At 35.1% G+C, this 27,439-nt stretch overlaps 3 protein-coding genes across 4 annotated transcripts in view; 2 read left to right on the top strand and 1 right to left on the bottom strand.

The window, feature by feature from the left end:
- LOC126972786 (cationic amino acid transporter 3) overlaps nt 1–11,849 on the top strand; it is a 64,606-nt gene extending 52,757 nt beyond the window's left edge. For both annotated transcript variants that reach the window (XM_050819832.1, XM_050819831.1), the window contains exons 7-12: nt 335–572; nt 2,484–2,586; nt 4,467–4,618; nt 5,433–5,584; nt 7,304–7,412; nt 8,615–11,849. In XM_050819832.1, coding sequence (XP_050675789.1) covers nt 335–572; nt 2,484–2,586; nt 4,467–4,618; nt 5,433–5,584; nt 7,304–7,412; nt 8,615–8,727 — 867 coding nt within the window. In that variant the 3' untranslated portion in view covers nt 8,728–11,849. The remainder of the gene's footprint in view (nt 1–334; nt 573–2,483; nt 2,587–4,466; nt 4,619–5,432; nt 5,585–7,303; nt 7,413–8,614) is intronic.
- Nucleotides 11,850–14,066: 2,217 nt separating this feature from the next.
- The window catches only part of LOC126972780 (cationic amino acid transporter 2-like), a 35,009-nt gene continuing 21,636 nt past the window's right edge, over nt 14,067–27,439 (bottom strand). The window contains exons 12-14 of the mRNA XM_050819823.1: nt 23,137–23,273; nt 22,329–22,437; nt 14,067–18,235 (exon numbers count right to left, since the gene is read on the bottom strand). Coding sequence (XP_050675780.1) covers nt 18,102–18,235; nt 22,329–22,437; nt 23,137–23,273 — 380 coding nt within the window. The 3' untranslated portion in view covers nt 14,067–18,101. The remainder of the gene's footprint in view (nt 18,236–22,328; nt 22,438–23,136; nt 23,274–27,439) is intronic.
- On the top strand, nt 19,495–20,870 carry LOC126972821 (lipase 3-like). Its single transcript, XM_050819899.1, has one exon. The coding sequence runs from the start codon at nt 19,645–19,647 to the stop codon at nt 20,836–20,838; it is 1,194 nt and encodes a 397-aa protein (XP_050675856.1). The 5' UTR covers nt 19,495–19,644; the 3' UTR covers nt 20,839–20,870.

Genomic DNA, 27,439 nt, shown 5'->3' with positions numbered 1-27,439 from the left:
TCAAAATCCGTTCAGTAGATCCAGAGATACAACCTTAAAATCTCACAAACTTTAGGTACCTCTTAATACTATAACATTATATACTATGGATACACATAAAATCTGACGGCAGGCATAAATGGAATTCATAGTAATAACATCAATGATTTTCTCAATGATACCACAAATTGGAAATGGAGCGGCCTTCTTTTTCGAATGGGCATTTGAACTTCCAATAAGTGATATCAAATTCAATCCTACTAATATTTTCTACTTTCTTGGCGTGCGTCCGTGCAGAATGGGATGTCGCTATGCCAACTTAATGGCTGACAGGCTTGCCCTTTATGTTTTCTAGGACGCAGACGCGCCGCTGCCGTACGTGTTTGGCCAGGTCGGTATGCCCGTGGTGAAGTGGATCGTGGCCATCGGAGCAATCTTCGCACTGTGCACTAGCCTTCTGGGAGCCATGTTCCCGTTGCCCAGGGTGCTGTACGCCATGGGCGCTGACGGAGTTCTCTTCAGACCGCTCTCCAACATCAACAGCAAGACCCAGACACCCATTCTTGCAACCATTCTGAGTGGCCTACTGTCCGGTAATTGTTATTTAAAACTCTGGACTTCATTATCAAAAACATTTATTATAAGAGTGGTGACACTGAGGCTGACATCTATATAGCCTGCTCAGGACTTTGCTCAGACTTAACTCACCTACGTAAAAAAACTATATTTAAAAAAAAAAACGTTTTTAATTAACTTTATTCACGTAAGTAACTAAAAATTTAATTTAATACACCTCTTATACATACCTTTACCTTTAATATTAACAAAATACTATTATTTATATGTGCTACCTATAGATAGGTTTTAAGTCGGTGCCAAGGCGGAAATATAATGAAACTTAAGATTATAAACAGCTTACTTACTTTAATTATTAAGGTTGTCTGGCCACACGTGTCTGTCCACTTGGGTTGTTTTGTTCTAGACGAAGCTATCCCGCTCAAAGTCACGCGTGGCGAGTGTATGTAGGTGTACCTACTTATATTTGGCTTGGTAGTAGGTACCTACTAGGTTCTTATGAAGCTTTTTATCAACTAACGACCAATATCCTTCTTCAGTAACGAGCTTAACATTTAATGACGACATTTGCAAGTCAGCTTCCACAAGTCACTCATTCGCTTTGGCACCTGTTTTTGGTTCATTTCATTTCATTTCAAAATTCTTTATTAATAAATGATATTACAACGGAAATGTACAGCGATTTACGTTTGAACATTAAACATGAGAATGGCTAAACAACTTTGAGGCTAGGAAAAGAAGGAACGCCTATTAAAGTTTTTACAAACATAATAACATAAATCTAGTTCAGACAATGTATAACTGCTACAATTACTAAAATATTTTGCGACAATAACATCCAATACGTATTATTTGAAAATAATTACGCTTGTTACAATAATATATATTCACAAATCTAAAAGTTATAATTTAATAATGCCCATCACAATGTACAACCAAATACAACCACTGCGCAGCGAGCCTGTTTTTGGTAACTGCTATTTCGTAGGCTAGTTTACTTAAGTATGTTGTATGTTAATTAAAGTAACTCTTCGAAATTATTATTTATTTCAATTAAACTTACCGCATATATAATATATAATCTTGATAGTTTCAATCCAGTAATAATCTAGCATGATGTTCAATCTAAATTGTTTTCATGCACTGCTTCGATCGAATATCACCTATGTACTAGAATCAGCGTTCCATGTCAATGGAGCAAAAGATATGACTTAATTCAATATAATCACTAGCCTCACCGCTACAATGCCCTGGAGTACAAAATTATGCTATAACAGTATTTTTATAAAAGTCAACTGTCAGTTAAGGTTAACCGCAATCTCATACAACGAAACATTTGTTATTAATTGTTTAATAATTATTGTTAAGTAACGTTAAATAAAAAAAAAATTGAAGGAGTGTTCCTTCTAAAACCTTACCGTTACAGTAGTTATTTTAGCAAAGGCGTTTTAAGAGCGCGTATTTTGTTGGGAGTGTTTTAACGATTATTATAACGATTTTAAAAATATTAAGTCATAATTTAGGGCACTACAGAGTAAAAATACAAATTTAATGAGAGTTTTTAAAGAGAAGATAGATTTTGGACGTTCAACATCGCGTTCACGAGCACTTTACGTTCACTGTCGCCATCTTATTAAAAACATTGACATTTAACAATTTTGATTTTGTTCAAACTAATCGATGACAGTTTTGACACATTAATTGTTTATGACATGTAAACTCAGTTTACGTCAACATGTTCAAAATATATTGGTGAAATCGCTTTATGTTAAATCGAGATCAAGACTGGCATTTGAACACGTTTACGTAAAACTGAGTTTTATTAAACATTGTTGAAATCGGTGATTAGTAACCCGTGTTAACTCTTATTCCATAAAAAGAACAACTATACTACAAGATATATGTGTTCTTTGTTGTTTGTGTTGCAGCAACAATGGCGGCCATCTTTAACCTGGATCAGCTGATCGATATGATGTCAATCGGGACTCTGCTCGCCTACACGATCGTCTCTACCAGCGTGCTCATTCTCAGGTATATGTCACTTCTATTTGTAAGGCTTAACGTTAACAAAAAGGTTCGAAACCTATTTTTTTTCCTCTGAGACTGGCAAGAGAGTTTGAGTTGAGCGGCGGTCACTAACCACCATTTTGACCATCAGGTGACTGATCCAGTTAAGCTAAAACGCTTAGAACAACTCAATATGCGTTATGGATTCATCAATATTGTAAGCTGGAACACAATTTCTAACGAAATTTGTGATAAAGCAGTTTTGATAATTTAGAATTTATTTAGGATTTTACGTAATACTATTATTTTTTGAACTAGCTATTAAAGTAAATAACCGTCGTAATTTACCGTAACTGAAGCAGTGCAAGGAGTTATAGCTATCGCTCACCGTGACGCGCGTGCCGGTTTTATTGAGATGACACGAATATATTTTGTTTTCTTTGTATATTTGATTGAAGTTACTGATTTTATACATGGATAGGCAAACAAAAGTTTTATATAAACAGAACAAACTTAGACATAACACTTACGTACCTAATTAGACAAAGTAAGTAGATAGTATTTACTTCTTCTCTTATCTTGCAAAGAAGCTTGACCTAGTTACATTGGTCCTAGATCTGACAACCATAACTGCCTAAAATGTGTGTGTGTCAGCTCCGACGCACGACTGGAGTTTACTCCTCAAGAACGATTATCTTTGAAAATGTACTAAACAAAATCAAGTCCAATGGAGTCGGTTACAAAGAGACATACAGTAGAAGCTTATAAAAATGTATTAATTAAAAAAGGCCCACATCATATGGAAGGGTAAATAAACGCATTAATGAAAATTCTTAAAGAATTAAATTAAATATATTTTTACGACCTTTCGTCGAAATATTATATATGAAATATTTTACATTTAAGTAGATCTTACATGATTCCATCATTATAATTATAGTATCGAATCATTAATGATATGATCATGATGACTGAAACAACAAAAATAGTCAATAGAAAATAAATAATAATAACTTTAAAAAATTATAGATATTAAAAAAATAAATACCTAGGTTAGGTTAAGATTGTCTATTTGGCGTGAAATGCGCTATATATACTCTCCATGTTAAATTAAATATTTAATTATGTGCATAGCTCATATAAATTTGTATGAACTATATTGATAATTCAATATTTAATAAATACAAAGCACACATGTTTATATAAACAATACATGTCATATTAATGTATGAATTGTAACTTACTTAGTACCCACGTGCTTATCAGATTTTGCGGCACTATTATTTACACCACTTTCTTCCATAATTTATAGAATTTTCACTTAACTATATGAAAGTATAATAATAAATCAATTTCAATAATATAATAAAGCTTCAAAATACAAGAAAGTGAAAGGTGCGCGAGAAATGATGCGCACCAAAAACGTTACTATGCCATTAGATGAGTAGGTATTACTCTCCATATTTTTCTCATACCGGGCATCTTATATGAAAATCGATTCTTAAGGAGTAAACTCCAAAAGCAAAAATGCCTAAGTAGCGTGAATACGGTCCCTGCTGTCTTTTTTGCGCACCTAGGGACTAGTCCCTGAGTATATACCCTGTAGGTATATACCTACTAGTGTCGTACGAGTGTACTCGTACTTACGTATATAGGCAGTAGTGTGCGTGCGCCACTCGAACGGTTGGCTTAGTTATTAAGAGCGCTCGGACGGATCCCGAGAGGTCGCGGGTTCGAGTCCCGATTTGTTCATAAATGTTGGTTAAAAATTTAATCGGTTTAATTATTAATCCCAGAAGTGAGGGATATCACTTTAAAAATAACAAACTGTTCACATATTTTTACATTTAATTGACATTACAGTGAGATGCAGCTTCCCTTAATTTTATGTGGATTTGATGCAGATACGAGGAAGACAGTGTCATAATAATGAACGGCGTCAAGTCCCTCCCGGAGACGCCGTACAGCATCGTGCGACAGATGTTCAACCTGCTGGGCCTCAAGGAACCCACGGTCCTCTCCTCCACTATCGCCAAGTGCACCATATTTACCTTCTGTGAGTTCCAATACAATAAACAACTATCCTCATAATCACGCTCTAAAATTGTATGTATCAAAACTAGGCAGAGTTTTCGCTCAGTTGTCAGTTTCGTTCAGACCGCGCTTTGGATCCAACGCCACGCACTGATAAAGTGTTCAGTGTAAAACTGTCCAAATAACAGCATTTCCACACTTAAAAAAGATGGAGTGTCGTATTTCAGATAAGTGCCCCTTTAAATTAACAAAATTATGTAACTTACTTGAAGTTATTAATAATTTTGCTAAATAATCAATAACTTGAATTGGTTAAACAAAATGTTGTTGCCTCGTGTTCGCGTAATGAGCGTATAGGATAGACTTTGAAAATTACTACCACAAAATAAGGTGTTAATTTACATGACATTTTTTACGACATTTATAAAAAAAACCGTGTGGTGTCGTAGGACACCGGATAGGAACGACAACACATTTCACATTATAAGCAACACGTGGTTTTTGTTTAGTTCTATGTAGGATTACCACGTGTTTTATTTTTGTGGTTGTATGTGTATTCATTTACGATTTTTTTTTATATAAAATGTACTATTTCATTTGTTATGTTAGTCATGTTGCATTAAATAATCAGCAAGATATTATCGCGCAGCAACGATTCGACGAACATGAAGGGAGTTGTCAAACTTCATGTCTTGCGTTACGGACGTTTTTTCCCCTCCGCATCGTCCCATAAGGAACTTCGTTCCAAAAAGGTCATACTAAAAGTGCCCAACGTGGCTGAAGATGCTTTCACTTCAAAAAGTCTATGAATATAACACACTTTGATATCGCGACAGTCGTGGCGGCGCTGATGACCTTCGGCCTGCTGAGCTGGCAGAGCGCCAGTGACCTGGGCGTCGCTGTGGGAGTGCTGGGTGCTGTGTTGGTGATCCTATTGCTGGTACTTTACCGGCAGCCACGCCGCAACGTCGAACATCTCACGTTTAAGGTGACACCAACAAATCCTCTTCGCCTAACCAAATCATTGGCAACTTGCAAAAATATAAATATCTTAGATCATTTATACGTCTAGATAGACTGTGGCAGCTGTGAAACGTTGAAAAAAATTGAGGTTGACCTCTGCTCCTCTAATTTGAGCAATGCACGCACACTAACACAAAGTGACATACAAATAGCGAGTGTAAGACGTAGCTTATCACTGTGTGTGAAAATTTATAAGTAAACCTGGCCTGTTTTCATCGTTTGTCTAGCAGCAAGAGGCTCTTTCTAGGCGTATATAATTACAATACAACAAAATAAGTAAGTAAAGTCATTAAAATCAATTAATTTTGATAGCGGAGTAAGCGCTTGCAACCTTAAAATAATTATGTAATACTCCTGTGATTCTCTGGTATTGGCGTCGATATCCAATTATACTCGGTTAGGTGGAATTAGCTAGTCCTTTATTGGGCGATGTATATGCTTTTTAAACATGATCCCAGATAATATACTTACATAACAAACGTGTTACCAAATCCAAAAGAATTGTTAAAAAAACGTTTGTGTGTTAAAGCTTACTATAACAACTTGGCAACTTGCACAAAATATAAATATCTTAGATCATTTACACGTCTAAGACTGTGACAGCTGTGAAACGTCGAAAAACATTGAGGCTGACCTCTACTCCTCTAATTCGAGCAATGCACGGACACTAACACAAAGTTGTTAAAAAAACGTTTGTGTGGTAAAGGTTACTATAACATAAATGATTTTCATAATGATACCACAGACTGGGAATAGAGCGAGCGCCCTCAGGCTATTTAATAGTAAATTTTAGGGTACATCTGTAGTCTACATTATAATATATTGTAACTAAATTAAGAAAAAAAAGCCCGCGGAGTTTCTTGCGCCCGTTTTTCTCTGGTCTGAGGCGTACTATTTCAAATTAGATGGTAGATATTTTGAATAAAAAATATTTTAATTGGAATTTCACCAAAGTTATTATGGAAGACTTAGTTGAAGTACCTTTCTAACAACTACAGAGAAAGTTTATAAAGAAACTAAATGATGAAACATATATATTACAGTTATACAAATACACAACTTGCAACTAACTAGGAAAATTATAGACAAACAGATACATTCAGAATTAACATTTACAAAAAAAGAAACAAATACAAAATAGACGCAATAATGACCACTTCATACTACCAAAGCCAAGGACCAATTATGCAAAACAATTACCTGTGAAGATGCTAAACTGTACAATGGACTATCTTCGGATATCAAAGATGCAGGCACTTTTAATTTATTCAAGCTCCGTTTAGCCAAATGTATTACAGATGAGATTTCCTTTGTCTACTGTCTTTGTACACTTATATTTAGTTTTATACCTATTTTTATCATACGGACGATTCATAGATTATTCTTTATTAATAAGTAGCTGACCCGGCAAACGTTGTTTTGCCATATAAATTGTATTGATCTTGTTCTTGCTAGTTGACAAGAGATGGCGCTAGTTGTATTCATTAGTAACAATCACACATCTTTTATATTTTGTATAATTCACGCTATAGTTTTATAAATTATAGCCTATTTGTTATTGTGGTGTGTAAGCTATATATATATACATATTAATATATTATAGTAGGATGTTCTCATATGACAGTTTATATGTTTATAATGAGAGTAAATGATCTTTTAACCTAAGTTTGTGATTAACGCATAGGTGCCGCTCGTGCCATTGGTGCCGTATCTGAGCGTGTGCATGAACGTATACCTGATGGTACAGCTTGACTACCACACCTGGGTGCGCTTCTCTATATGGATGGTGATCGGTAAGTACCTACTCGCTACTATTCCTCTATATTTGTACGATGATAGTAAGATGGACCGATCTGGTCAAGATCGCCGGAGTAGGTTGGATGAGGGCAGCGCAAGACAGATCGTCGTGACCATCTTTGGGGAAGGCCTTTGTCCAGTAGTGGACGTCTTCTGGATGAAATGATGACTATTCTCCACTATAATATTTAAAAAACAATTACAGTATTTTAAAAAGAAACACTCTGAGAGTACGTTGGTTAAGCGGTTACACCTGTTGGGTTAAGAGCGTTGGACGGGTAGTCAATAATAATACGAAGTAACCAGTTACTAATTACCAGTGGGAGGTTCCTTTGCACAGGATGCCGGCTAGATTATGGGTAGCACAACGGCGCCTATTTCTGCCGTGAAGCAGTAATGGATAAACATTACTGTGTTTGAAGGGCGCCGTAGCTAGTGAAATTACTGGGCAAGAGACTTAACAACTTATGTCTCAAGGTGACGAGCGCAATTGTAGTGCCCCTCAGATTTTTTTTGCTTTTCAAGAATCCTGACTGGCACTGCATTGTAATGGGCATGGCGTATCATTTACCATCAGCTGAACGTCCTTTTAAGTTATTTTAATAAAAAAAAAGAGAAATTTCGCCCGCATCACTAACATTCTACAGCCGCGTGTACAGCCACTTTGTGGAATCAATCACCGGCTGCAGTTTTTCCGAACCGATATGACTTAGGCTTTAGGCTTAGACCTTCAAGCTTAGAACATACTCCCAACCAAGATATGACTTACAGACCTTCAATGTGTAAAGCATAATCCCAACAAGGCTGGCAATGCATCCCATCACCGCACCCCACCACTTCCCATTACGTAAACCTCTTGCCCGTTTGCCCCCTCTAATTTAAAAATAAAACTCCAGAGCACCAAAATTTCTATACCTATGCTGGCCCTTGTTCTGCGAAATCCGAAATAATAATTATTAAACAAATATCGAGGACAAGAATAGATATTTTTGTAAGACTTGATTATTTGTGTGCAGGTAGGTCGGCCCTAGACGGGAATCGTTAGAATGATCCTAGCCCATTTACTCGAGTTGACTCAAGCATCTTTTACCAGCATTAAAGGAGATATTAATATTTAGCTGTGGCCCCACCTTTATATGCTAATAGGTATCAAGTATTTATTGAGACACGATAATAACTACCAATTTCAATTCCTCAGGTTACTTAATATACTTCTTCTATGGCATTAAGAACAGTTCGTTGCGTGAGAAAGAGCCGGCACCGAAGACAAATGGAATCCTAGAAGAGAAGCACGTTGTTACAAAATTTTGACGCCTTTTATAAACAAATAAGGACTATTTTACGTTAACATGACCATAGGAGTTTAACTTTAACTGTGATTATTGTGTTGTGGTTGGACTGTGATATTTCAACATTCAGAATTATATTTTCAATGTAATTGTTAGATTAAAAATACTTATGTCAAACACTCTCTGCTGGGAACGACGCGTATAACTGATTAGCCAATTTTAAAACAAGAAGGGTGTTCATTATGTTTGTTCCCAAGGATAGTTTGACCTTATTTATTTTATTCAAGCTCAATACTTTGAGTATGTATGGGAATTTCTAAAGTTTAAAAAAAAACAAAGCTTTTGGCCTCTATGTAGTGTAATCTAATGTTGTGTAATAAGTTACTTTTACTGTCTGTTTTGTTCTTCAATTAAGTGTTAAGTTAACAGTCGATTTAAAAAATATCTATTTTTTATATTTATTAATAAGTTTGTATGCGACATTACATTGACCCAGAGGCACCGAATGTTTGACATTAAATATAATAATTCACTTTCAATTTGCGCTGATATATTCAATTCCATTTCTACTTAGTTCAGTGAATAAATAATTTATTAAATGTATGATGTAGCAATAAGTACCTACCTTGAATTTTAAGACAATTTAAAAGTAAATATTTAGTAATAATAATTTTATATGTACATATATTTTATTTAAAACAAAAAAATTAACATAGGTTTGATACTGGAGACGTGAATATATATATATAGTATGGACAATGATATTACATCTTTCAATTATTAATATAGTTGGAACTAAAAGAATATTTATTGTAACTGGTGACGAAATATAAAATCAAAAAATCCCAGAGATTTTTCACGGCGAAACAAAAGATAGGTTAACTTTATTAAGCGATTTCGCTTATTTTCATAGTCCTGCTTGTTTTAAAATGTCCCTGAGATAACGTTACTGGGCATTTATCCATACCAACATTCTTGACTCTTTACTCCTTGATTTTTAATCCTAGATCAAAATTATTTTCAAATAAATCAATGACGTCATTATTTGTGTCTCTATGTTTTGCTTTTTTTGATATTACTGTTAGCGTAGCGTGCCTTGGCGGGGCCCCGTATAAAATTTGCTTGGCTTTATGAAGAGGGAAAGATTTCTCACAAAAGAAAACAAAATGTTTGCAAAAATTTAAAAGAAATATTTATCATTATATCTATCTGTCAAATTTTTAACAAACAATTCAAATTAAATATACACTCTCCTTACCTTTTTTTCGGCAAGCAGTAAAAGTTTTTATTAATTTTTGCTTACGGACTTCGGGGGCCCCGTATAATTGATACGGCAGCTACGGCGGTAGCTACGCCCCTGTCAGTTGTTCAACACGGCATATTGATATAGGCCGTTAACAGACCTGTTATATTAACCCGACAGTAATAAGCATAAAAATCAAACATTTCGACACATAAAATTTCCTTTTCATTTGGTTTCCAAAAATTCGTAACGGTTCATAAATTTTTGGAGGAGAAAACTGCCAATACCCCGGTTTCTTACTCAAAATTTTTAGTCAGACCTACAATAATTGTCTTTATATTGTCTCGCCCGAGTAAACCTGAAAAAGGCCTCAGATAGTCTTTACTCCTAATAACAATGATGCAAGATGCTTTAAGGTGGTATACTTGCCTATTCTCCGTAAAACTGCTGCGAGCTAACCACGCACTACGCTAAGGTTGAATGCAATCAATTTGTAATGTCTTCAACGATTAATTATCCATCTCGTCATTAGGTCGTGACAATAAATTTCACTAACTACTATAAAATTTACAATATCGCATCGTGAACGTGGAGACATAATTAATTCTTCGAGTGTTGTTATATATATTTCTATTCTTTTAGTTCCGAAATTTGACGTAATAAATATTATTATTGTTATAAATTAGTGTTCTATAATGTATGTAGATAAGTCTTTCTTGCCGTTACTATAGATAAATATGCCTGTACCCAGTCAATGATCGTTTAGTGTGACTGATAGTGGCGTAATGTGCGTTTCAAGTGACAATACAACAAATACAGGTAATTAACTTCTATCAAATGTCAAACACGATAAACTTAGACGTAAATAAACAAAAGAATATCCGTGTTATTAATAAAGGCGAAGTGAAGTTATTCCAAATTTAAATCTTACCTTTGTCACTGTAGAATGACTTTACAGTGAGAAGTAATTCTAAACTTGGAGTAACTTTTCATTTCGTTTATTAATATACAGTTTACATATTTTGTATATCTCAGTATCATTATTTTGATCAAGAAATATAATTAATAGTACCTATAAATGGCTAACATCCTGTATTTTAAAATTGTTACTTACTCGAAGGATAATCTAAGTGTTATGAGTTTTCGTGTTGATTTCGCTACGATTCAAGACTGGCCAAACTCTGGACTATGGAACGATATTGTCTACTTAGTAGTGACTCTCTTGGTTTCGTGTCGAATTAGTTGAAGACAAATCTTATAGCCTAAACAAATGATCGGATTTGGTTCGACCGAACCAGCGGATGCGGTTTGGTAGCGGACCATATCGAATATGGTCGTCGCATCGTCCATCTCACAAAATTATTTTTTCCGTCCGGACCGTACCGATTACGACGCCGCGGCCGGGCCAATAGGTGCGAAGCGCCCACCAGACCCTCCGATGTTCCGGACGTACCAAATCCGACCATGTGTTCAGGCTATTAGCGGATTTAATAAAACTTAGCTGATAATAGGCTTAGCATAATCTTTGATATCGTTTTTATTGTCATTTGACAGCTAAAATTATTCTGAGCTTATACTAAGACAGCCCAATGCAAAAGTTGTATTCCCATTTTATCACACTCGGCTAAGTTTTATCTTTCTAAAGTCTGAGCTAAGTCTAAGTACGCTCTATCTCTCAGCCTTCAGAGAACTCGTTACAAAATGAAGAGTAATTCAATCAATTTTCTTGAAAGATAATGTTATGCTTGTAATTTTAGGCTGTTTTTGTTGGCATTGTTGTTTTCTAAGTTACGGCATACCTACCATGTTCACAGCGCATGCAAACATTACATAGTGATGATATTAGGGTAAGTGATATCTGTGATTCCTGAATGTGACTAATAATTAAATATTATTCATTATTTATTTCTATTATTGTGTCCATATCCTATTTAAGTGAATCCAATCTGTTAGCGCCGCAATTGCCTGCTATGTCTTACCAGTGGCTCCTTTGCACAGGATGCCGGCTAGATTATGGGTACCACAACGTCGCCTATTTCTGCCGAAGCAGTAATGTATAACCATTATTGTGTTTCGGTCTGAAGGGCGCCGTAGCTAGTGAAATTACTGGGCAAATGAAACATTACATCTTATGTCTCAAGGTGTCGAGCGTAATTATAGTGCCACTCAAAATTTTTGGGTTTTTTAAGAATCCAGAGCGGCACTGCATTGTAAGGAACAGGGCGTATCAATTATACTATCAGATGAACGTCCTGCTCGTCCCGTCCCGTAGAGACCCCGCAAACTGCAGACTTTTGATCGGCCGATAGTTTGGTTGGTTTCTTAATCAGTATGAAGATGTATGAGAGTGCGCACATTATAACGATTCGGTATTGGCCTACAAAAACTTTGATGAGCTACACGATTGCCTTCAAACTGAACCGCAGTACAGCGCTCTTCTAGGCGCACACACCACCGATTGTTTAGTCGGCCAGACTCATCAATAGCCGATTTAAAACTAATAGCGAATCGTCCCTAAGACTGTCGGCCGATAGTTGTCTAGTGTGCGCACTCATCACAGACCCAACTGTTTAGTCGGGCCAGTCTGCGCACTTAACAGCCGAACTCAACCAAACTATCGGCCGATCGAAAGTCTGCAGTTTGCGGGGTCTCTGTCATAAAAAAAATTGTTGTAATTTTTTGTTATAGCAAACTATAGTGCAGATAGTTTACTGTAGGAAATAGATAGATACCTATAAACAACAGAGGCACTAGTATCTGATTGGCTGATCTAATACCAATTGACTCTCCCGCCGACCTGAATAAATCAATCACAATTTACAGATTTAGTTCCAAAGCCACTTGACCCTAAATCCACATACGGCCGTTCCCAATATATCTTACTTGAGATTTAAATCGTAACTATTGTAGATTTTTCTGTCCCAATAAACTTATCGACTGTAACTCACCTTATCCGTACACGCTGACTGTCAATGGGACGACGTATGGCTTACCAGCGATAGAAGTTGGTATGGAAATTGCAATTCACGCGTCCCATATAAGGCGATAAGAATGACTTATCGGGTATATTGGGACTGCTACAGATTACTGACAGTAGAAGGTAGTAATTTATCTCTATCTGTAGATAGTATATCGGGAACGACCGTTAGTGTGAGACCCATAGACTTACAATATACTAGCGTGTAGACTAATAAAGCGTGCGAGAGAGAACATCTCTATCGGACATAAACATGACAGAAAAAGTAAGCGAATCTATTGCTAGTGTAACCAATTTTGATTGACAGGTCGTAAACAGTCAACCACGCTTGGCTTTAGCTTAGTATTTTGAATGTAAAACCACTAGCAAACGCACACACTGACAAATCAAAAAACACTAGCGTACTTGTCTATAGAAAAACAATTACTAGACCAAGACTCATTATATAAAGAAAAGGATATACGCACCTGAACCTGTGAGATCCTACGCCTTTTAGGTCTCCAGGATATGATTAAAACTGCAGCAAAACAGGAGCATCCAGTCCCTTGTAACAGGCTCGATTTCCACACCTCGAGGGTACGTGAGAACGAGTGCTCGAGCACAAGTAAGTCCTACTACAGAATCATGGGCATCCATTCAACCCCTAACTTTAAAAGGACATATCCTGGTGGAAACTTCTTACTTAACACCTTGACAATACGAGGTGTTTTCAGATCGATCACATGGCTACTATAAATCCACACTATTTCGTACAAATAAAATAAATATTATTTGTTTGTTTTGGAATTGAAAATGAGAATTATTTTTATTATAATAAAATAAGGCTGATCACGTCTACAATATTTCGCTTCAGTTTTCATTTCTGTCTTGTGGTCTTTAGTACCGTTAAGTATTTGTTTAGCTATTGATAATTTGACGGATAACCATTGAGGCTGAGTGTGTATTAAATACGTGACAGAGTTAATCTAAAAAAAAAAGTCTTCATATAGTTTTGAATACAATTTTTTTTTTAAATTACTACCTATTTGCTTTTATTATAATTTATATCTTATTCTCGTCGTTACGGCTACTGTTTGTTTACATTTGATAAAGCAACACAAATATATTCCTGAAACGAGATGAATGCCAATAAAATCAACGATTTAAGCAATTAATTTAATAAAAATAAGCATAACTCAATGATACAAATATACTACTGTTACACAGCACAATACCAAATAATACTGGATTATAACAATATAAGCACACTGCTTTCTTAGAAACGCAGTACACAACTATTAAATAAATATAAGGGGGCATCCATTAATTACGTAAGGTGTTGTGGGGGGGGGGGGGGGGGGGGGGAACAAGCTAAATCTTTCCAAATCTCATTTACGGGGGACCCGGTCAAATCTTTTCTTAATTTTTGTTTAATATTCATTATTTTATTTTATGAATTTAAATTACGGTAATATTCACAAATATTAGTAATTGCCAGTCTTCAATAAAATTAATAGAACAAGTTGTGTTTTTTTTTCTTAAGAATCTCTCGTGAGACCAAGGGGGGTAGGGGAGGTCGAAAAATTCTCAAAAATGCTTCACGTAATTAATGGACGCTCCCTAACAATTTATTACATAATTAAGGCCCTTACACAAGGAGCATAAAAACATCGCACCTGTGTAATAACAATTATTTTCAAAATAATATAAATAAAGATGAAAAATTAAAGGGCAGATTTGGGGTTTGTCTAAAATATAAAATACAAATCAATTTTCTCAAATCTCCCACCGCTTTTCAAAAATGCTGAATAAAAAAAAACATTCACAATTGATTCAATCAGCCTAAAAAAGATTCTATTTCTTGGCTGGGTTTTCAAGCCTAATTCATTCAATAAAGATTCTAAAGAATTTAAAACATAACTTTACATCGATTGCTTAAACGCTGTATCCATACAAACAGTATTATTTTGATAAGTTTTTATTAATTAAACTAAGAATTTTAGCAAATAAAATAGCAATAATAAGTAATAAGAATCCAAATTCTTATAAAGTAAGATTGAGTACCACAATAGTACTGTATCTAACAGTAGTAGCGTTATCTCACTATCATAGTTGAACGCAGCTATTGAACCAGTGGCGATTTGAAACCCCGGTGTGTGCAGGCTTTACGCCAATTTCAACCATTTAGAGATTCATAAACTAATTTTATGGTCAGAACACATACTTTACTTTGGTATATTCGCTAGGAACTAACAAGAGATTCACTTTAAACTACTTCATTTTATTTATATAAAGTCTTTATAGTCATAATTTTAGTTTAGATACTGGATAAAATGGTTCAGTGCTCACAAATACAATAACATTTAAGACAACTGTTATTTCCGTACGCGGATATGATTTAAATGTATTAAAGAGAATAAATAATATAAAGAACAATATTTAATTCAATTTTACGGTTTTATTTTATTTCAGTTGATGTCCAACTGCTCAACTTTGAATATACTCACTACTGTCAAGGTCTATAAAATAATATTATAGCTAAGTAATTAATTACCTTCGTGAATACACCTTAATATAGAATGAACATTATACGGAATCACATCGAAAAATAACTAACAGACATGACATATTTTATGAATAAAAAGGGAATACACAAATGAATATATTTCTTTGACAAATTGATTTTAATATCGTTACTATTGAATTAGCAACTACGTCATAACAATTAAAACTGAATTTGTTATTGTCATTATAAATACAGCCATCCATGTAATTAAACAATAAAGATAACATACTTCTATTTATTTCGCATAGAATACGATAGATAAAATAGCGGGGTTCATAGACCATTGTGGTGTTAAGTACTTTTGATAGTAAGTACAGAGTCGCACTTCTCAAGTAATCAAAATGAGTCATGTACACCTCATCAAATAAAATATAAAAATACAAGAAATACCACAAAAAATACAAAAATATTTTTCACGAGTAGTTAAGTGTTTATCTGTATGTATATATATATATATATATGTTTTTTTTTATAATAAGGGACGAGACGAGCAGGACGTTCAACTGATTGTAATCGATACGCCATGCCCATTACAATGCAGTGCCGCTCAGGATTCTCAAAAAACCCAAAAATTCTGAGCGGCACTACAATTGCACTCGTCACCATGAGACATAAGATGTTAAGTCTCATTTGCCCAGTAATTTCACTAGCTACGGCGCCCTTCAGACCGAAACACTGCTTACACATTACTGCTTCACAGCAGAAATAGGCGCCTTTGTGGTACCCATAATATAGCCGGCTTCCTGTGCAAAGGAGCCTCCCACTGGTAAAATATAGTTTTCAAATGGAGGCGCCATTGCAGGTGTCATGGTAACCTATCAAAAATAATTTCTACCCATTCTAGAGATAAATAAAAACGTCCTTCCCCAGTCCAGAATCCAGTGTCAAAAAGATAAATAGTTTTATCGCATTATAGCAATATCAGCGTCAAAAGTAGCCGCCATTTTGAAATGATCAGGTTTCTAGGCAGAAAACTAGGTAAAGTTAATCGAAACACCAAATACACTATGGTTCTATACTTATATCACCATTTTTTTTTGTGGAGTACAAGACCTAGCCTAGACAATAGGGCCACTGAACACTGGCCACACATCTCTTTCGAAATTGTTTTTGCATTGAAATCTACATTATATATTGCAGTATAATAAATACATAATATGGAACATTAGTACTTAAAAAATAACATTACATTATACACAAACACAATATGGCTTAATTAGATAAATATTCTGATTGGCTAATATTATATTTATGCATAAATGGTAGATACTAATAAAAAAATATAATAAATAATGAATAAGTTGCTTTGAGCAATGGAAACTATGATCTTAGCAAGTCATCACTAATGATATCTACACACGAATTATTTATTCTGATGAGACGTTCGATTACGGATAAATGCTTACCCAATTTTAATAATATTATGGTTTAGCCTGGATAATTCAACTATTGATAATAAAATGCCAAAAGCAACACTGATTTCTATCAAACAGATGAATGGATCACTCATCCGAGCTTGCTTACTTAAAATAATATTCACACTCGAAAGAAAAATCTTAAAAACCTGCTATTTGTTGATTATCAAATATAGTTCTCTTAAGTTTATTAACTTAATTACATTTTGCTTACACTCGTGCAAAGCAAGCCTTTACAAAATCCTATGTACTTATTTGCATATTTAAGGGGCACGATGGGCACAAGGGGATCGACGAAATGAAATCATACAAATCGAATGCTTAGACATTCTGAGCAAGTTTACAATAACCAATCCGAAACTGCTGGCTCCCAGAAACCACACTAGAAACACAGATCTGTTACGAATCCGCAGTAGCCAGATATACCCGACCAATAAGAATTCCCCCTCTCACCACGGTAATCTATATTGTTTGCATTTTGAATAAGTTATTTAGGAATCTATTGGGCATGCTCCTAACCTGGCCTTTTGTAGCGTAAGAAGAAAGTTTGCATACATTTATTTATTTCTTTCTTGGATACAACAATATTATTAACACATATTGTCATAACATTTCACTAATCACTCGGAAGTAAATTTATTAAACGAATTACCAAACAAAAGATCAGCTGTGCTAATCTATCACTCGGGCGTGAGTTGAATGCAGTCGGGGCCTGGAGTAAGTAGCGGCAGCATCTCCCCCGCTGTCCGCACCGCAGTGTAGTGCTGTGCCGTATTCGCATACCGTGTTATCGCGTTAATACTAAAGTTGCGATCCAGTCTTATTTTTTGATTTTAATAATGACTTATCGGAGTCCATCAGGTTCCGTTGTTGCAAAAATAAACGAGATTTAATCATCGTTTTAAGCACGTGTGTTGAAGAAAGTCAGAATAAAAGTTTGAGAGTTAAATATCAGGTTAAAATGGTAAGTTTGAAGCACTGTTTATCGACACTTTCACGATTATGGTCATCGATTATAATTAGGGTACAGCGCTATCGTATTTCTGAGCTCTGCATTCAACTCGCGCGATGTCTGTAGATATGTTATGAGCTAGTTTCACTCGACTGCTGCTGGTGTGAGCAGCGCGAGTATATCTGTTCATTAGATACTTGATATAAAGGAGACGATCGTGGCGGTGGGGCTAGCAGGGTCGGGGGCAGGAGGCGGGGCCGCGGGTCAGCCAAGCGTGTGTTGCGCGGGCCCCAGGAGCGCGGTGTGGCTGTCATTGTGCAACACGGCAAGCGGCACGTCGGGGCTTCGGCGCCGCTCAGAGCTGTGCCAAGCACCGTACGTCGCGTAGATCACCAGGCCTGCTCGCAAACGACATCCATTTAAATCAAATCAAAAATATTTATTTAACAGCTCGTTCGGGAGGTAGATTTAGAGAAGAACGAGCAAGAAACTCTAAGGCTGCCCTTTCCAAAACATAACGGTATAACAGGTTCTTATTTTCAATAAAATTTACAAATAATTTCAATTACAATATATAAATTTACGTCACTCGAACGGTTGGCTCAGTTGGGAGAACACTCACACGGAAAGCGAGTCCCGCACCGTTCATAAAATTTTGTTTTCAAATTTTATTTGTGTATTAATCCCAGAAGTGAAGGTTATCACTTTAAAAACATAACAAATTGTTTAGATATGCAAAGTGATACAAAAACGTCAATTAATAAATGCCTTACACGAGTAAGTCAAAAATTGTAAATTAATAAGTAAAAATTAAAGGTTTTTGGTCGATGATAGATATGCTATGTGGTTGACCTCGACGGTTAGCGGTACGGTTGGCTATATCTATGACGATTTATAAATCGATAGATATATGTATACATATATACATAATAACCTATAGGTTATTGATGCGGTTGGTGGTTTAAAACTGAAGTTATTTATACATATAGCTAACCGGACCGGCTAATCGCTGCGATGAACCGCATAGCATTATCACCGGCCTAATCTGTATCTAACTTTAATGACATCTCATTACCAGAGGAAATTTTAGAGCTCGTTAACACCTCAAATTTACATAAAGTGCAAAGTCAATCTTAAAGTATTTAGGCCAAACAGTTTATTTAAAGTTAAATATAACATCAAATTAATTTTAGCTCGATTAATAGTATAATTTATAAACTTTATTCAGGACGAAGTACGACGATCAGTACGACAGGACGATCAGTAGGTTTATTACATTCATCACTCATATTATTTTGGACCGGTATTATTTTTACATTTTGTGTGGAGACGTGGTTGTGGGGCGAAAATATTATCGAGGGGAACGATGGCTAGTTCATGCGTCATTCTAGTGAACGAGTGCTATTTGTGGTGGTTGGATGATACTGTTATCGGGATCTCTTTCTCGTGTTGTTAAAATAAAAATAATTTTATAACTTTACTAAGTTCCATATATTTTTTATATAATAGTATTTTAAATATTAATAATATTTTACAGGATTTTGAAGAATACAAGTAAGATGCAGATTTACAAATATAAACGAAATGTCTTGTTGAATTGAAATTTATAACAGCCGTTATAAATATTGGCAACGATCGCAATGACAAGTTAGAGATAGTTAACATGTCAAAGTACTCAAAGGGTACTTAATTGAATTTTAATCGCTCGAATTTTTTATCACAAAATGAATTGAGCATTTAAGATAACGCTGGGTACAATAAAAACCGAAAATTATAATGATATCAGTCATTTGGTGGCAAAACAAACATGGAAGCAATGTTTAATGTGATCATACTAATGGCCGCCATAATCCTGCGGCAACCAAACTCTGTGTTGTCCAATGTCATAGAAGAACGAGTACTGTCATCGGGAAACAGGATAAATTTCACAGAACTAGCATCGCTTTATGGACTCAAAGCTAATGAATACAACGTCACAACTGAAGACGGATATATCCTAGGATTATTTCACATACCGGGTAGCAACCACAGCCGACCGGTGCTGCTTATCCACGGAATAGATTTATCATCCGATTGCTATCTGATACGGGGCGACAATTCACTGGGAATCACATTAGCCCGGAGAGGCTTTGACCTGTGGTTCGCAAACTTGAGGGGGAATATATACTCCCGTAGAAATATTTACTTAAATCCGGACACCGATCCCGAGTTTTGGAACTTTTCATTCAACGAGAATGGGATCTACGATCTTCCGGCTATCATTGACATCGTCATGAACAAGACGAAAGCTCCGAAATTAAATGTCATAGGACATTCTCAGGGGAACACAGGGATGTTGGTGCTCGGGGCGAAGAGGCCGGAGTACAACGAAAAAATTAACAAGTTAATATATTTGGCGCCCGTCAGCTACCTGTCCCACGTATCCCCCGTGCTTTCTGCTTTCATATCGATTTCACCGCTGTTAAATTTAATCGGAGAAGCTGCGGGACTTAATGAATTTTTGGGATACAATCAACGACTAACAAAACTGTATCGAGCTGTCTGTACCAGTCCAGTATCCGCCTACGCTATATGCGCAAATTTAATCACATTCCCGGTAGTTGGTTTCGATCCAACAGAATTAGGGCCAACATTTTACAGGGTGACAAACTATTATTTCCCGGTCGGTGGATCCAGAAAATCATTAATACACTACGCGCAAATTGGGATTAGGGGAGTTTTTGCGGAATACGATTACGGTGCGGTGAAGAATGTTGCTGTATATAACTCTAGTTTGCCTCCAGTGTATAACCTCAGCAGAGTGGATTTCCCGAGTGTGCTGCTGGTGGGGAACAATGACGGCGTCGCAAGTGTCAAGGACGCCGAGAGATTGCGAGATGAGTTGCCGAACGTAGAGTCATTTAGAATACTACCGCGGAAGAAAATGACACATCTGGACTTTATAGTTGGTAGAACAATGGAAAAATATTTATTTCCATATATAATTGAAGCTCTAAATTGAGAATTGAATATGTAATATATTTGGTTATTTTATTTTACTTATATTACTAAAACTAGAAAGTTATTTAACCTAATTGATAACTATTTTTACTATCTATGTCTAATACCTTATTTGGTACAGACCCCTGAAATGATATTGTGCCTATAGACCAGTGTCGATAATTTTTGAAACCAAAAAAAATAATAGTAGGATGAAACCCATTGGAAATGAAAGAGAATATAACAAAAATGAAAGGAAAAATAAATTACGGGCGATCTGAGGTAGGGAAGTAGAAAAGGGGGGGTGATTAAGGGTAAAAAACGGTTTATCTCGATTTCCGGCAAAACTGCAAGACCTATGGAAATAAGTTAAATGGCAAAGTTGTAGGTAATAAAAAGATCTAGAACTTCTTTTCTTAAATTTTTTCACATAACCTCAAAATTTATGAAAAATTCAAAAAACCAAGTTTTTGGTTTTTTATTTTTATATTTATTTTATCACCTTATTTTGCCTCAAATTTTGAAAAAGAACCCTTATTTTCAATCGAAAATTCACCCGGCAAAATAGCAGCTTTTTTCAAAAAATTGGTCTGTTTTCTGTTCGTCAAAATCTCTACTTATCGATAGTGTAAAAAAAAATATAAATTACAATATTATAAATGTTCGGAAAATTTAAGCCCATCAAAAGGCGTTTCATAGAGAATTCATACATTTATTTTGTAGCGGCAATAATATGGATTAGAGATAAACCGTTTTTTACCCTTAATCACCCTCCTTTTCCACTTCCCTACCTCAGATCACCCGTAATTTATTTTTCCTTTCATTTTTGTTACATTCGCTTCCATTTCCAATGGGTTTTCATCCTACTAATTTTTTTTTTCACATTTTATCATTTTCAAAGGCTTCGGCACTGGTCTACTAGCACTTACATATCTCAAAAAGTATCTTTCAAAAAGAGACTTAAGAGCTGGTTCACAATGTCCAAGTAAATTACCAGATTGTCATAGGCTAGATAAATTAATGCCTACATAAAAGTTATAGGTTTAAACCGATTGCGTTTCTCAATCTACGTTTAACAATTTACTTGGACATTGTGAAACACCCCCTTAATATGAAGTTAACTGCTGATCCAATTAGAACGAATATCAATGCAATCAACCGTCGTATCAATATATAATTATTTTCGCGATTCTATCCTCTTACCATCTTCGTAAGGTTTTCGTTAAGACTTATCTTATTCATCAATATACCACTGTGGCTCATTATCTTAGATAGATTCACTGAAATTATCCTAACTATAAGCATTCTTTTGCTACACATTAAGTATAATACGCATAGGTACATTTTCACACGCGTAAAATTCGCGCGCCAAAATCGCTCGGTAATCAACAAGCTTAAAGCTAAGATCGGATCGCGAAGGTTTAACAATGGACTACTAAACCATTCGTCTGTTCATTGCATCACAGTACAAGACGACACACGTCATGTATGTATGTGTGATGAATAACTCACCGGCTGCTATCCAGACCGCGAACCGGATCCAGGTCATGGTGTCGAGGTTCAACATGAGGTACACGTTGATGAGGATGCTAAGCCCGGGCAGCCACGGCACCAGCGGGACCTGGATTACACATACTCCTGATTTCATAACCATTTTTTGTTTTGTGTGAGTGGTTTTAGTTATAGTAGAGGTTCACTATGGAGTCCCAATCACAAAATAAAAAACGGGATAGGCAGTAGTATAGCTTTAAGGGTAAATGTATACACTTTTATAATAAAGTCCCAGCCACTGTTCAGGCATTATCTTTAAAGTTAAATATTTTATTTAAAAAAATGGCTCAGTCGTAAATCCTACTACTCCACAGCTGAATATCTAAGTGGTCCGACAGCCTGGGACTAGATTATGATTATTTTATAGCAATAGCAATGACAATACAATATTGTATATTAGATTAAAAAGAGCGCAAACTGAAAGAACTAAGACAAGACTAAAAACTGCTGGGAGAGTTTGTTGCGCCGCTTCTTCTCTCTCAGAGCGCCATTTGTTTCCGAAGCGGTAGTAGTATCTAGTATATTAGAAATCATCAAAAGATTCGATCAAGAAGATATATTAGAATTCATAATAAACTTTCAAAAGAAAAATAATTCTAAAGGAATCAATTTTGAGAAAATAAATGCCTTTTATGCCTTTTATGATTCTCGCGTGCTGTGCTGCCGTTTACTTTCATGATTGTACGAGTAAGTAAAATTGCTTGCAACTCCGAAACAGTCCGAGAGACTAATGCGGCTGTCAACGTAAACAATAAATAAATATACTCACGGAGAAAGCAAGCTTCTTTTCGGAGACGGGCTGGCGCGCGATGGCGACCAGTGTTGCCAGAAGGAGGACGCCCCCCGCGGCCGCACCCCCCGGGTGGCCAGACATAACGCTGCCCATCATCACGAAGCACCACACGCCTGCAACATTCACCACTCGTTAAGTTAGTGCAGGTCGAGAATGAGTTTGAAGGCCGAGTCTTAGGCGAAGACTTCACGAGACAGGCAATTGCCATTTCCCGCCGAGGCATAGGTATATAGTGCTTTTTTAAAAGAATGCAGGGAAATAAAACACACTTTTTATATATAATATAAATTAAAAGTAGTTAAATTTCTATAACTTTTCAAGTTTATGCCGTTTTTGCAGCATGGAATAAATTGCCCATAATGTTTTTGGCTTTTTGATGGCTTTTTAATTTTAGAAATCTCATTAAAATACGCCAAAAACACTGTTTCGGAGTAAATTTTCACCTTTTTCTCGTTTTTCCAACTCATAAAATTTTCATATACTTTCATGTATTTTTCTTTTGACTTCGCTGGAAGCAGGTTTTCCATAGCCAATTTGGCTTCTGATCTTAAATCTGGTGGAGTACAATCAATCTCGATTTCACTCTCTGAACCGTTGAAAATCATTATAATTATTATTAAATTTATATTTATTAAGTAGGTATGTAAATAAAAATTCAAGACGAATATTCAGCTTTGCCGCCAATTTTTTTATCATCAGTGCCGACAGGCGAACGCAAAGAGACTATGGTGTACCAAGAATGACAAAAGAGATCCGATCAAAGAGTATTTAATAATTCCAGCACGCCGTTTCATACATTGCAGGAGCGTTGTATTTTTCCAAATTCAAAAAACGCTCCTGCAATGGATATAATTTTCTTTGTCCGAAAATACGATACTTCGCGTGTTCTTTCTTCGAAAATAATGACAATATTTCCATGCATGTTTGAGAAAAATACATTTAACTGCTGCTTCTATTTGATGACAAAGGATATGACAAATGTTTTTTTCTAAAAATGCCAAAACTATATAGATACTAGCACTTGCCCCCTAAAAAGAGCCTACATTTTAAATTTCAAGTTGAAATAACTATAGTTAGGTACAACTTTTCTATACAAACTTTAGCCCCATATTTTACCAATCTTAAAAGGGGATTTCCCAAAATGACTTACACAGATTTTTATTATTTAGAACTTAAATGTCGATTTTCACGTCTCTGACTTCAAAAACCTAGGACTTTAATACAACCTTCTAACCTACTATCCTCGCTAAAATCTAATTTAAAAACATTTACAATTGCAATAAAAACATGCGTTTTTATCATTTAAAAGTGTTTTTAATTTAAACGTGTAACACCCGCGTTTATCAAAGAAAATACTATAATATTACAATTATTTCGCATTTCTAATACAAATAAAGAACGCGATTGAGCCATTTTTACCGTTTTTTTTTTAATAAAGTGTGGATGAAATCTAAATTAAATAAAGTTATTACGGTAGTTTTTGTAGCAGATAGATGAGGGAAGCTAGATAAGCATTTGAAGTGTTTTCTTTAAGAATTAAGTAAAACAATGCACTTGTACGTAATTTTTATTTATCTCTATGTTAATTTAACGCCTCCTAAAGATCCCGTGGACGGCATTTCGCACCAATGTATCCATCCTCAAAGAGCTTCGTATTAAAGACAGACTATCGTCAATTGTGCAACTAAGAATACTGAAGTTCTTTGGTCACGTCTCTAGAAATGAGAACTCGATGGAGAGACTGGTAGTTCAGGGCCAGGTGGAAGGCAGGAGAGCACGCGGTCGATCGCCAACCCGCTGGATAGACGCCATCACAAAGGCTACTGAGTCCACCATAGTCCAGTGTACTCGCAACGCCTCTAACCGTCAGAAATGGAAGCACATCGCCAGGAGATCTACCCTCAGAAAGGATGTTGACCCACCGAAAACTCCACCATGTACCTCGTCAGCGCAACCACGACCACTCTGACAAGAGTGTCCGACTAAGAAGATGTTAATTTAATTTTCGGGACATGATTGCAAAATAAAATATTTTCTACATTTGGAAAAAAATATAAATTCTATTGTTAATATACAGTATAGTGCATACCTATGAAATAAATAAAAATATAAGTAATACTAGTCCACAGAACTATCGCAAAATTAATTATATAATTAAAAACTTTAAATTGGAAAAGTGGAATTTTGAAACAAAATAAATATTCAAATAAATGTAGTAAAATTTAACAGTCTATATAGACAACTTACCTTGACCCCGGAACGATATGCGAAGGCGGCAAATTGTCGGCTTTACCTTTGATTCGTTTGATAATTTGCGACGTAATTTAAATTCACTATGTTCATTTATACGAACACTTTTTATTTCGGGATACCTATCTGAACTGAACTTTAAATTGAATATTGTGCATTAGAATAATAATGGAAACGTAAATTTTCAAATTTTCTAAATGTCTACCACATTCTTGATGAATACACAAGTTACATCACCGCACAATGTTGTCCCGAAAAATAAATGTCAAATTCACAGTAATAATAATAATAACAACTAAACACAATTTACACATACACAAAGTCAAGTACCTAGTTAATAAGTGTCTATTTCACTAATTGCATTTATTAATTTTACTAGCTAAAAGTTAAATTATCAAATACAACTTTTTACTTACTACGCTAGTTAGCTAGAGCTTCAATTAATAAGTACAATTAGTTTTTCATAGTCAATCGTTTGAGGCAATCGCGCAAAAAGTATGAAATCACTGCGAAATACAAATTAGCCTATTTGCCCAGAAGACTCGCGATAAACTAAAGTGGTGCTCAGTGCTCACTAGGGGTGAGACGTATTTATCGTCACAGGTATTTGTAACAGGTATTAAAATATCACCGGTTGTCACTGTGACAAGATATCAAAAATAACAGTGACAAGTATTAGGAGTATTTTGTAACAACTAGTATTTTATATAACACCTAGTATTTTAGTATCGACTGTTATTTGAGTAACACCTGTTACTGAACAAGTATTTGATAACAACTAGTATTTTAGTAACAACTGTTACTGAACAAGTATTTAATAACAGCTAGTATTTTAGTAGCAACTGATATTTGAGTAATACCTGTTATTGAACAAATAATTAGGAGTATTTAGTAGGTATTTTTTTAACAGTATTTTGATACAGCTATAATTGTGTGATTTGTAGGTCTGTTATATTATTTTTAATTCAATAGGTAATAAAATAGTTATGGTTCAACTATTCTTTTAAAATATGTGGGATAAGAAAAACCCTGTTTACTTTTATTGTTTACTGAATATTTTTCTTTTAGACACATTTGTAAATAATAGATACATCACTTTCATACATTTATTTAACATACTATTGTTAAGATAAGATAGGTAGGTACCTAATTAAAATATTGAAGTAAATTTCCTGATATCATTTTTCGTAATCGTATTTATATATTGTACAGGAAAATACGGCTCACCTCTTCGAAAGAAAAAACTTATAATGGTAATTTGATAGTACCTACTGAATAAAATATTTTTATGATGTTTATTTCTACTTTATTGTTGAATTATTCGTATGATAAGGGCACATTTTAATTGTGTACTAGGTAAGGATCACTGTTTAAGCATAGGTAGTATTGAAACATAATGAATACGAAAGTATAATGATTATTTTTATAACATCAAAACTATAAAAATAATTAATAGGTCTGTACAGCTTTACCTAAACAGAACTTTTGAAATTCGAAGTTACCACAAGAGAAAGTACTATGTAATACGTATAGATGGCGCTAACAAGTAACACCAAACAACGAAAAAAATACGCCTCACTACAGTAGCTAGTATATTATCACAGATAGCATTAAAATAACAGCTAGTATTTTGTAACAGGTATTTGTCGCTGTTACTTTTGAGTCACAGTCACCGTCATACCTAGTATTGCATTTTGCCTAGTACTTCTCAACTCTAGTGCTCACTTAAAATAACGAAAAAATTATTCCTTAATAGGGAATTCCTGACAATTATAGTTTATCGATACTTTTTTATACTTATTTAGCAACCATCACCAAATACCTAAACATGGCTACTTTTTTGTGTTTTTTGAATATCTTAATAATTTTAACAAACTATTTATTAGATAAACTTTTTTTATTAGTTTTCAAATAACTTTCTCCCACGTACAACCTAGCAGACTGTGGAATGAACGTCCTTGTGCGGTATATCGTGACAAATGTCAAAAAAAGTATGTACAAATTTCTAAAGGTCTAGCAATGCTCATTT

This window comes from Leptidea sinapis, chromosome 27 (assembly GCF_905404315.1).
Source record: "Leptidea sinapis chromosome 27, ilLepSina1.1, whole genome shotgun sequence".
Classification (NCBI taxonomy): domain Eukaryota; kingdom Metazoa; phylum Arthropoda; class Insecta; order Lepidoptera; family Pieridae; genus Leptidea; species Leptidea sinapis.
This window is presented reverse-complemented; position numbering and strand designations above follow the sequence as displayed.